Source organism: Chiloscyllium plagiosum, chromosome 5 (assembly GCF_004010195.1).
Source record: "Chiloscyllium plagiosum isolate BGI_BamShark_2017 chromosome 5, ASM401019v2, whole genome shotgun sequence".
NCBI lineage: Eukaryota > Metazoa > Chordata > Chondrichthyes > Orectolobiformes > Hemiscylliidae > Chiloscyllium > Chiloscyllium plagiosum.
In genome coordinates this window covers 13219359-13232247 of record NC_057714.1, presented here as the reverse complement: position 1 = coordinate 13232247, position 12889 = coordinate 13219359, and the positions used below count along the sequence as shown (strand labels likewise).

Sequence of the window (12889 nt, the reverse complement as noted above, 5' to 3'; positions counted from 1 at the left end):
CCTAGTTTGTATTAGGATACATAAACAACCATCCACGCAACAATTTCCAAATGCTTCATTAAAAAGTCAGAAGTAGAGATATTTGTTGATGATTGCACAATGTCCAGCACTATTCGTGACTCCGATACTGAAGCAGTCCGTGCCCAAATGCATCAAGACTGGGACATTATCCAGGTTTGGGCTGACAAATGGAAAGTAACATCCATGCCAGACAAATGCCAAACAGTTACCACCCCTAACTAGAGTGAATCTAAGCAACATTGCTTAGCATCAAATGACTTCCTCGTCTTCAGAGTTAACGTTGACCAGAAACAAAACTGAACTAGCTATTTAAGCATAGTGGCTACAGAGCAAGTCAGAGGCTAGGAATCTTGCAGCAAGTAATTCACCTCCACAAACGCGTCCACCATCTACAAGGCATAAGTCAGGGATATAGTAGAATACTCACCATTTGCAGCTCTAATAACACTCAACAAGCTTGATACCATCCAGGACAAAGCAATCACTTGATCAGCACAATATGCAAAACATTCATTTCCTCTAAGGTGGGAATATCACCACTTGCAGGTTCCCTTCCAAGCCACTCACCACCTAGACTTGGAAATGTATTGCTGTCCTTCAATGTCACTCAAAAACCTGGAACTCCCTACCTCATGGTATTGTGGGTCTACACACAGCACGTGGACAGCGGTAATTCAAGAAAGCAGGTCACAGCTCCCTTCTCAAGGGCAGCTGGAAGAGGCAGTAAATGCTCGCCCAGCCAGCGACATCCACATCTCATAAATGAATTGAAAGTTTCCCATATCAGTACTTAAAAATTCTTCCACCAATCTACAATTTCCATCCAACTGTATTCCATCATATTTTCCACTTGCTGGCTTGGAGGATACAGTTATGTCAAGAATTCGCTACTGTTAAGCAAAAAGCTTAAATGCTAATATTGCTCCGAATTCTTGAATTCTTATGACAGCGCATTTTTAAAAGGTAAAGCTCAACTATTTGAGTATGTTTAACGTTTTCTCCAATCTAACCTGGTATAGGCAAGAGAGGACCTTCGCAGAAGAAAACTAAGATGCTTAGAAGTAGTCTAAGTAACCCAAGTCACAGCAGTCCAATGGAAACTTCAGAGCTGCCAACATCTTCACTCCCATGTCAATTGGAGTGCAACCAAGAAGAAAACAATTTCTCAAAGATGGATGAGAGTTTGGCTGATGAAGGACTGAAGAGCAATGGTGACAGTGCCTTCTATGATGACAAAACTATAGAGCTAACTCAACACAAAGATCCTACTGACAGTGCAAACACTTCAAGTAGTGATATTGATAGCGATGATGGTGATGATGATGATGAGCAAGATGCTTTAAGCCGGCAGCTGCAAGAAATACTTGATTGGACTGAACCTCTTCCTCCTCAACTGTCTCCGTTGCCATGTTCTCCTTCATCTAAAAAGGCAGGTCTAAACAAAATGTTAGTTGTCATAGAAAACTTAATTTTATTGTTTTATCAAATATTTTATTAATATCTCATTGGTTTTGCACCAATGCTGTGTTGGGTCATTGTGCTTCCAGGTTTCAGAACATTAGAGAACAGTAATAAATATTTCATTGTAGCTAACATAATTAACACCAAGGTTATTTGGATAAGACTGAGGTACAACAGGGAATTACTACTCGGTTTGTTCTCTGTAATAGCCTGGAGAAAATGTAAAAGTGGTTGAGATAATGAATGATTAAGTACACTTGCACACCATCCTTATATTTTGATACCTTGCCTTAAATCCAGCCCAGGAAGGTGGGGTTAAGGTTTCCTTTTTTTAATCAGTTTTTGGTGACAATCAAACCAGGGAACAAGGTGACTTCCAAAACTCAGTACTCATGGGAATTAAAGTAATAATTCCACACGTAGAACCCAGTAAGTGAGTTGGATGGGAACGAATAATAATTCGGGAGAGTGGGAAGTGTTTCTTTTAAGACCAAGTTTATGCTGAAGTTGATATTTAGGGAGCTTCACTGAATAATTGTTGGAACACTTGTATTGTTTTCTACGGTCAATGTAATATAAGCAATGTATGAATTTATTTTTCACAAAAAAAGCCATCGGAATAAAGTCCTACCCACGTAGAAAGGGCATTCAAACTCTAGTTTATTTGACTGATACTTTATATCATAGTTAATCTATGTCTCAATTTCATTTATCCATCTTTGCTGTGCAATCTCTCTTTGCCCTTACCTAACAACTCAAACAATCCTAGTCTTGGCGATTTTATTTAACAAAGTCCCCGCTGTTTGGGAGGAATCAGTGTACATGTATTCCAGAATGTAGATTGTTAGTTTCCTTCCTGCACCCACTAATCCACCAATGCAACAGCTGATATTTGAAATGATGTTACAGAAAATTCCAACAGCACTGTTGTTTCAATGGCATCTAATCTTAAAACAGTGCAGCCAGAAAGGTTAAAACTGTGAAGAATATGGAATAGGCACTTGCATTATAAAGAGAACGAAGGAGGACATCAAAGGAGATTTATTGGGATGTTGCCTTGGATGATACTCTTGAGCTATATAGGGAGGCTATTAAACTCTGGTTGTTTTCTTTGGAGCAGAGAAGGCTGAGGCAGGACCTGATTGAGGTTGTATGTGATTATGAGCGGCACGGACAGGGAAATTAGAAAGCAGCTCTTCCTTTAGTTGAAAGGTCAGTGACAAGGTGTTAGAATTTTAAGTTAAAAGGCAGGCTATTTAGAGGGGGTTTCATGAAAGCTCTTTTCACGCAAGAGGGTTGTGGGAATCTGGAATGCAGTAGCTGGGAGGTTAGTTAAGGTGGGAAACCTCACAACCTTGAGAAAGTACTTGGAAGGCCACTTAAAATGTCATGGCATTCAAAGCGATTGGCCTGGTGCTAGAACATGGTTCAAGTATAGATTTGGAGTAAGTTTTTGTCGAGCAGACTTGACGACCTGAGGGGTCTCTTCTGTACTGTAAGATTCTGTAACATTTTATCACATTGAACCAGTGCTCATAGACAACTAAGGGTACAATATTTGAAGCAGTAACTGGGTTTGGGAGCAACTTAGCTTTATCTGCATCACTGTGTGCTATGAGAAGGCCCTTTCACAAAAAACAGTACACGATTTAAAATGGTAATCAGTGATAAGAGATTTTGAAAGAGGGGCTTTTGTTAAGTGTGGGTACGTAGATCTCTAGACTTTGCCAGTGAAAGCAATAGTGGGTAATTGAGCAAGAGGTAAAAGTTTTGTGTGATGTGCCATTCTGTACATCTTTCCTGTCCTTAGGTCGTTGAATCACTTCTGGCATTGTATCTATTAGCCAACACGACACTTCTAGTTACCTCAGCAGTTTCCATCCACACTACTTTCTCTGTAGCAGTTCTCTCCCATCATTAAGAAAGGCTGTTTCCCTGCAGACCATATCTGTGAAGCTTTGGGACTCCATTATATCAGTTCATCCTTTGTTCACTTACCTCCCTAACCCAATAGCTCAGATGAAGTAATCACAAACCAATAGTGATGAAACTAATTTGGGAATTCAGCCAGGTTAAAAAACTACTGATAGACATACTACTGAAACCTCAGGGTTCTTAATGTAAAATTAGATGTACCACCCTAAACTGAACTGAATTGCCTACTCCTGCTACTAGCTATGTTCTTAGAAGTGTCAGTTGTGATTTTAAAATCTTGTAAGTGTCAATGTCTCTAAGAAATTTCACCTGGGACAAGCTTCATTTTCTTTACCAGTTCTGTCCCTTATTCTTGCCTGAAACAGTTAACTGCTCAGTGTAGTGAGCATTCTCCAAGTCCTAGCCCAAGAAACTATTTGTGTTCATGCTAAGGACATGTCTGGCTCCATTACCCCTACTCCCATGTTAATGCATTTTCAACAACTGTATGATACATGATAATGTGGGAGTCTTTAACTTTCCTGAACTCTGAGACACTAAGTGAATTGTAGCATTCCAACTAATGTCCCAATTGAAATTTGAAACTCAGCACTTAACCTTAGAATTTTCCTTGTCTCTCTAACTCAGTTACTAATTCAGATATTAAGACAGCTTGATTAATTGACTTCTTTTAAAACACTGTAAAAGTAATGTCATAGTGGTTTGTTTTTGTTTTGTTCAGACTGCTTAAAAAAATCAGAAAAATGTAAATAAAATATTCTTTCTCTTCTGCAGCAAATCCTGTTTGGCGATATTACCGATTCAAGCGACGATGAAGATATTAATCTTCCTGGAAGGAACTGCAGTGAAAGTGTAGCAGAGACTGATCAAGTGGATAATTCTGGATGCACCAAGGTGCTGACAACTGATCAGGCATCCCTGATGGAAGCAGGCATTTCTGCAAGTGTGTGTGAACAGTTACCTGCAGAAAAAATGGATTGTTCTGAGGCAGAAATTGATGATCTGAATGAGCAATGTTCAACAAAAACTGAAGTAGAGGCTGAATTTTCAGACTCTTCTTTGATTGTCGAAGATGCTCAGTGTAGAAATGAGAACGGCGCTGAAGTTCAGTCCTTATTTGAGGAAACTCCAGGGAACTGTGATGTGACCAGAAATCCAGAAATGTGTGATGTTGATTCTGTCCCTGTTGCTAAAAATGACACAACATCTCCGCAATACAATTGCAATGCTGATGTGAAGAGGGATGATGATACAGAAAGTTCAGAAAACACTGTGGTTTCAGTAGAATCTAATCTTGAAACAGTGGAACCAGAATTTGAAAAGACGCAGCCATGCAGTAGAGAAGAATATGGCGTAGAAACTTGTGTTAAAGAAGTGGACAAGGAACAGCTTGTGTCGGATGAAGTGCCTGCTAGTGGACAGTTAGAAACAACATTTGAAGCAATGGAGGTGTCAGAATTTAATTGTAATAGTCTTACATGTCACAATCAAAAAAGTGAAGGCATAATAACTTCAGTGCTGGCCACTGATATGGAGCACACCACATCAGAATGCACGACAAAGAAGCAAATTGGTATTAGCACAGGGGAAGAAGAAATATCATTTTCACAGCTGAACAATACAGAAGTTGACAGTGTTGCTCTGATGAATAACTCTGACGAATGTATTCCTGCAGAGGACATGGAGGTAGAGGAAAGGAATTGCAATAGCTTTACACTTGACAGGCAAAAGAGTGAATGTTCACAGATTTTGTTGCAGCCAACTGATGTGGAACTTTCTCAAACAAACTCACTGACAACAGAACAAAATCTTAACAAAATGGAGGAGAAAACCCCATCAGCTGAGACTTACTGTTCTAAAGAAATTGATGTTTCTCAGCACATGTCTGAGACCTGCACTGCTACAGGGTGTGCAGAGGTGGAGGAAGTTACTTTGGATGGTTCCATGTCTAATCACAAAGATAAATGCATACTGACTTCAATGTCAGTCACTGATTCTGAGCAAACACCTAATGAACTTGCTGCAAAAGATCAAATACAGGCAGTATCATCGCTAGCAGATTTTGAGTGTCCCACAGAAACCAGTATATCCCAGGATAAGGCAAAGAACCATTTTTCTCCATCGGACAAAGAAATAAACATCAATTCTGTTGGTCTAACATCAGATAATCAAAAAGATGAAGACAGACTGACTTCTGTGTCCATTGACACTGAAGAGTTGGATGCAAAGGAACATAAGGAGATTGACAGAATACAAGAGACCGGAGTAGTTGGCAAGTTTGACAATTCTGTCATAGCTCAGGACAGGTCCAAGGACCATTTCGACACTGAACATGTGGTAAAAGGCTTAGATTCCACAGCTTCTGCCTTTGACAGCCCTAACAATGAACCTGTAGTACTTTCAGAGCCTGAATTTATTCAACAGGCCGAATCATCCTTTATAATAAAGGAGAAAGACAGTTTCAGCAAACTCAATGAGGTGTCTTCGCATGAATCTGACTGCTCTGATGTCATTCAAGAGAGTTCCATTTGCAGTACAGATACGGAGATGGACGAAGTAGAATTGAATAGTTCTACATCTGATGTAACAAACAATACATGTACACCAACCTTGGTACCATTCAGTACTCGGATGACTGAAGTGGAGACCACGGCAAATGGTCAAGATTATCTTAAAATGAGAGAGCTGCCTTCGCCACTTTTTGAGTTTGACAGTTCTGAGATATCTGGTGTTACACAGGATCAAAGCAAAGACTATCTTTCAACACACATTGTAGACCTGGAGGAAGGTAGTTCCAACGGATCGGCATTTATCGAATGCACATTGATTTCAGTGCAGTCTTCCATAGAAGAATCCGAAACCAAGTCCATAATAGAGGAAGATGGCATGATTACCAAAACTAGTGAAGCACCTTCACCCCTCGAGTCAGATTGTTCTTCTGTTTTGACTGATCTTGCTGAGGACAAATCCTCAGATTGTACTTTTATGGGAATCTCCAGCAAATCTGAAAAGCCGAATTTCCTTTCCACAGGATCAGAATCAACTGGAGATGCTCAAAAAGTAGAAGACCTTGTTTGTGAAACTGCAGTTGACAAATGGAATGAAGAAGAAGATAAAGTTGTGGAAAATGAAAAAGAAGAATGTCACATGGGAGAGATAAGCAATCAAGAATCTAGCACAGACTCAACTCAAATTTGTGAGATGAATCTGCAGAACTCTGAGGCAGAAGCCTCTGTGTTGGTTAGAAAAATCAAAAGAAAGCAATGGCATTCAAAGGTTCTAACTCCCGAGGAAGAAAAGCAAGAAGCCATTAATCAAAAGGTAGTTGAACTAGACACCACAGCTGATGTTAGCATGCGTGAAAGCTCGTCTCATGACGTCGAAGCTCAGATTGTGAATCAGAAACTCGAAGCTGAACACCACACCTTTTCTGTTCATGGCCATGTTACAGTTCAATGTGACAAAGTACCTTTTTCTTCCGTCTGTGTATCAGAAGGTACTGAAACTATTTGTAAAATTGAAAGTGTAATAAATGCTAAGGAAGATCAAGTGGCTATTCATCCTGACTCTATTGAGAGTAAAACTGAGCCAGTAACTTTGGATAAAGATTTTTCACAAGACATCTGTCAGACTCCAGCAATCAAAGAAAATGATTTGAATTCTGAAGGTGACAAACATGGGGATAATACTGTGTCAAGAACATATGGGGTTTCAGCTCCAGATTTAGATACCCCTGCGATAAAGAATTGTGAGAATGAACCTCTTTCGGAATCGAGCACCAACACTGACAGGTTGTTAGGATGTGCACGTATAGAAAATAAATGTTTGGAAAACAATTGTCTGCAAAATGATCCAGAGATTGTGGAGAAATTGAGAAACTCTTCTGACGTTTGTTTCAATAAAGACAATGACATGAAAGAGAAGGATGGCTTGCAAACAGACAAGAATACCATTGGAATTGTACACAAAATGCCCAATTGCATCTCAAATGTAAAAACAATGAATAATTCTACAAATACACCTACGGAGGGAATCTCTGGTCATGTACATCTTGTACAAACAGTAGACAGTTCAACACAAACTGAATTAATGTGTGTTGGTTCACAAACTGTGCTTTACACTAGCAGTGATCTTAAGGCTGCTCCTCAGACAGATATTGTTGAAGCAAGTAAAGTAGGAACACCAAATGCAAAACAACATTCTAATTATTGTGATTTGTGGAATCCATCACTTCCAGATGTTCCTTCAGACCATCGCAGATCCATTTACACAGTGGCTTCACATGATACAGAGGCATTATTTGAAAGTACAGTTGACAATTCAGTGGCTATGGAATCATTTGGAACTTCAGAATGTGAGCATGCCTCTAAAAAGACTGCAAAAACCAAAAAAGTGCAATTAGGTAGAAGAATGCCACGAAGTTTGGCTGAAGGTGATGGAGATCTGCAACCAGAGGATGTTTTACAAAAATCGAATGTGCAGTCCACCTGCAAAAGTCGTGCTGTTTTAAGAAGAAACAGAAGAAGTTCAAATTTGAACAATCCTCCTGTACAAGCCAGTGCCGACACTTCTGCGCCAGCATTGTGTACACAGGAAATTCATCAAGTCATGTTAGAAATGGGAGACCCTTTGCCACCATTACTGCCACCACTCGTAGCTACACCACCAAGAGCTGTAAGAGCTGCAAAACCGATATCCCCTCTTATTACAACATCTAGTACAGTGTCTTTATGTTCTCCTGTGGATGATTTGGCTTCACCTTCTAAAGAGACTACAAAGGCTGCTTCAGTTTCTCCTCCTTTGGATTATACCCAACAGAAGTCTCCTTTGATGCAGTCGCCATCCCCATTAGAATTTGGAAGACATGAACGAATCCAGTCTTCTCCATTACAGTTTTGCACTGCAACCCCAAAACATGCTGTACCTGTGCCTGGGAGACTACCTCAGTCTGCATCAACATCTGGGAGTTCAGCTTTACCTCAAGAGAACTCTGTAAAAATTTTGGATGCTATGTATCCCAACCTATCTGCCCGTGCAAGAACTTTGAACATTCTCCGTGGAAATGTTCAACTCAGCATTCGTAGCCCCACAGATAGTGAGAACCAAGCAGGAGCAGTGAACCAAATCATGGGGTTCAAAGCAATTAATTCTTCTGCAACTGCATTTGTTAAAGCAGGAAGTAATTCCAGATCTGAAGGCTCAAAGCCTGATGGATATGAGAAGGATTTAGAGCAGCAACACCCAGCTGTTGCTGTTGTGTTAAGTACTGTGGATAGGCCTAAAAAAGACCAAAAGGGTGCCAAAAGAAATGCAGATGATGATGGGTCAGGAAAAGCTAAACGAGTGAAAGTAGAAAACAGTTGTCAAAATGGCGATAGTACTACTGATTTAATCATATCACAAGAGTCCTCAACTGTAAATGTTATTGACACAACCAAACCACTTTGCAATGGGCTAATGGAACAAAAAGCTGGATATAAAGCTCAATGTTTCTCCCAGCCTCTTGAATCTATTAATTCAAGTGAAGAGGCTTTAGCTAGTGCCTTAATGAAAATTACCAAGTCCTGCTTTGACCTACTGCCTGTTATTCGCAGTCATGTATTTGTTGGGAATATTCCTCATATTCCAGTATTACGTGATGAGGAAAAGGAAGTGATTTGTGAATTGAGTGGTAATAAGGTAAGCATGTGTCTCTAATTTTCTTTATGTGCGCGGGTTTCAGTTGTTTTATGGTAGTAATTTAATATATGATAATATATGGTATTAAAATATTCTAGGATGACTCTCAATGATGCAAAAAGGTAAGGATATCGAAAAGTACCTCTGAGTACCAAATTTATTGTGTGGTTGTAACTACCTACATCTCAAATAATTCACTATATTATCGCTGAAAGCAGTTGACTAATTCAGTTCACTAGCTGTGGGATTTTTGCACAAAAACTCATTGCTATTTTTGTTTGTATAACAGCAACTACATTACAAACATAATTTATTGTTTGAAATACTTTATCATATCCTGAGGTTGTGATTTAAGAGTTATAATAGCATTCTTTTCTGATTTATTTTTCTTTGTCTTTCTCTGTCTTTCTCCTTCTCTGTCTTTCAAAAGTTAAACTCTTCAATGGAAATGCCTTACAAAAGTGATGTCTACATTAGTCCATTGCAAAACCAAAGTAGCATCCTTTTATTTATTATGGTTTTATCTCAAAATACATCTATGATTTTGTTGCAAGGCTGAATAGTTATTACTGATTTTAAATAAATTTTCTTAGTCCATTGTGCCAGACATTTGTATTGTCATGTACTTTCTTTTTATTTTGGTAAGTACTATTAGTCTGCCACAAATTTTGAACCATTCCTAAATTTAAAATTCTACATTTAGTTCATTCTGATGCACCGAAAATAAAGCTTGCCCTTTTTTTAAAGAACGAGTATTTTCACTTCAAGAAACCAAATTCTAAAAGCAAGCAGAAAATATTTTGAAACCGAAAAACTCGCTAGTCAATCGTATATAAATGTTTCTTAAATTTTAATGTTTTCAGTTACTGAATAAAAATTCATGCATTTAATGAATTGTTTGAACTTGTTTAAGGAGAAACTGATTATGGAAGTGATCATAGGCTCAACCAGCCATTGTAGGCATAAGGATCAGTGAAATGAGCAGAATAATATTATTATCAAATCAGTAGTGTACAATTCTAAGACAATTATGCTGAAGTTTCAGCTTGCCCTACTCAAATAATAGTTTGAGGACTGCATTCTTTTCTGGTCAGAAAAGCAAATGGAACACACTGAGCACAATGTGATACAGCTGATCTCCAGTGTCAAAGTGACAAGGATCAGGAAGGAAAGTTACAAAAAATTCAGACTCTTTTACTCTGAAATAATCTCATTTGAGGAGACTTCAGCAAAATTTATAAAATATTTAATTAAAAACTAGTTAGATTTATTGATGGGATTTCTGTGGAAAATTGAGCTAGATAGGCTAATTGTCTTCCACGCCCTATATATGACGGGACCTTGAACTGTGCAAAGCAGAAGATTCTGCTGGTGACAATGTCAAGACTCAATGTTGAATTATGATTGCCTTGCAAAATACCCGAAGCCAATTGATCAAACTTAAGGGACTAGTGACTTCTTAGTCACAGAAGAATAGGGTGAAAATGAAGTTAAAGCACAAAATAACACTATAAATAGTTTTCAATTGAAGGCTTGTATTTCTCTGGATAAACTGCTGATAAATGAAACTACAACATAGATAACTCAATTAATTCAGAATTGCTCCAGCAGATGGCAGCCAGGCTAAAGAGATTGAAGCTTAGCAAATAGTATAATTTTCCAATAGAAAAAACTGCAAATGTTAGAATTCAGAAACGAATACCAAGCATCTTGGTGATTAACATTTCATTGATAATCTAGACTTCACCAGCAGCATATGATGTTAATAAAATGTAAACTAGCTAAACATAACTGTATCATAGGATCATTCAGTGAGAACAGCTGTATAAACAAAAGATTGCATTGTTTTTCCATAAAACGTACTCATCAGTTAACATCTAATCCTATAAATCCTTATGTTTCTGTCTGGGCAATAAAGCTAGCCTCCTACTGGTTTTTACGAAATTTTATCTATATTTAAGGTGTCACTGGTGAATCAGAAATTTTGAAAATAAGATATTTTCAATAGCTATTAGTCTGCAAAAGATGAAACTTTCAAAGGGGTTAGATGATAGAATCAAGATGAAAAATAAGAATGAAAATTTAAAAGTGAAGCAAAAATTAGATCTGTTAGCATGTTTAAAGGGAAAAAGCAGGTTAGCATCTTAGCTGAGAATCTATAATTAAAACTAAATGCTCAGAGGCAAAGCTCATTCAAAGGATTGAACAAAATGGCAGTTTAGAATGTTAAAGTAAAGCAATAAGTTTGACAACATACAAATAAAAAACAAGAATGGGTCATCTGGCACTTCAAGCCTGCTTCAGACATGTTCCACCATTCAATAAGATCACGGCTGACCTGATTGTAATTTCAACTCTGCATTTTTGCATATACCAATAACCTTTCATCCCCTTGGTAATCAACATTCTATCTCCCTCTGCTTTAAAAGTATATGGATTCTGAATTTTGAGGAAGGGAATTCCAAAGACTGTCAACCCTCAAAGAGAAGTAATGTTTCCTCATCTCTTTTCTTGAAATAAGGGGCGCTCCCTTATTATTTAAACTATGACCCCTAGTTCCAGATTCTCACATATGAGGAAACATACTTTCAACATGCTCAAACTCGGCTAATCACTGAAGTCAACAAATGGACTTCATGGAACCTTACCACAATGGCAAGAAACATGATATTGTGAAGGAAGGGAGTGTGTACTTAGAAAGTTGGCAGCATTCCTGCCTTCTTCCTTCTAGCAATAACTGAATGGCATGGGGACAAGATGCAAAAGATGTGTGTGGTTGAAAATACACTGTCTATTTTTTAGTGTTTTGGATTATCCTGTCAGTACCCTCTTCACCTGCAGCAGCATCTCCATGATTTGGAGGGGTCTGGATGGTTGGGATTGGTATACTAGTAGTGGCTTGAAAGTTGGAATCCTGAAGGCTGTTAAGAATGGCATCTTTTGCTCCTGATAACTGCCTTAAAAATCAATCTATGATGCATAATGAAATGTTATTAAAAGCTGTGCTTGGGAGCAACCATGAGAGTAAAAGGGCATTCAATGTGGAATGTAAGTGAAGGCAGCAAGTACAATCCTTTCTTTAGAAATTTCACAACCCAGGTTTTCAGGTCATCACTGCTGTTCCCAGTGCACGATTAACACACTATATGCTTTCCAGGATTTTTTTTTGTACAGATGTTGTTAATCTGGCCATCAATTTTCTTTTGTAGGAAACTATCATTACAATTTTAAATACTAATATCATTTTTAACTCAATGCGGCACATAAACTTCTTGTACTTTCAATGGAGGCAACCCTAATGGCTTAGATGTTAGATTCCATCTACCACGATAATCATCCAGCAACTGAGTAACAGTACGGAGGAGCAACCAGTTAAATGAAAGGAGATAAATCAATCTGAGTCAGAATCTGAATCTACAGCAAGTTCCTGTGTTTAAAATGTATGGCTTGCAGTTTTAACAGTTGCTAAATACACCTTTTTGGTCCTTGTGTGAGCCTGTTTGAATTTCAAAGGGCCAGACAATTATAATTTCAAAAGGAATTACTGCTCAGTTTTTTTTCTGCTCCATTTTGAGAAATTAAAGGAAATCAATCACGTCGATCAAGGTGAGTAATAGAATAAAGTGGATTATTTTGCAACTGTAAGTTTTCTTTCAATAAATTGTTCATAATCTTAGGTAAGGAAGGTGCAAAAAGACGTAGCCCCTGTCAATATATTTCTACCAAAATATAGGGCGGCACTGTGGCTCAGTGGTCAGCACTGCTGCCTCACAGCACCAGAGTCCCAGGTTCA

The 12889-nt window shown here is 38.3% G+C and overlaps 1 protein-coding gene across 4 annotated transcripts in view; it reads left to right on the top strand.

Moving 5' to 3' along the window:
* The window catches only part of ice1 (KIAA0947-like (H. sapiens)), a 76131-nt gene that overhangs the window by 37823 nt on the left and 25419 nt on the right, over positions 1–12889 (top strand). For all 4 annotated transcript variants that reach the window (XM_043689637.1, XM_043689639.1, XM_043689636.1 and 1 more), the window contains 2 exons: positions 1041–1450; positions 4192–9096. In XM_043689637.1, coding sequence (XP_043545572.1) covers positions 1041–1450; positions 4192–9096 — 5315 coding nt within the window. The remainder of the gene's footprint in view (positions 1–1040; positions 1451–4191; positions 9097–12889) is intronic.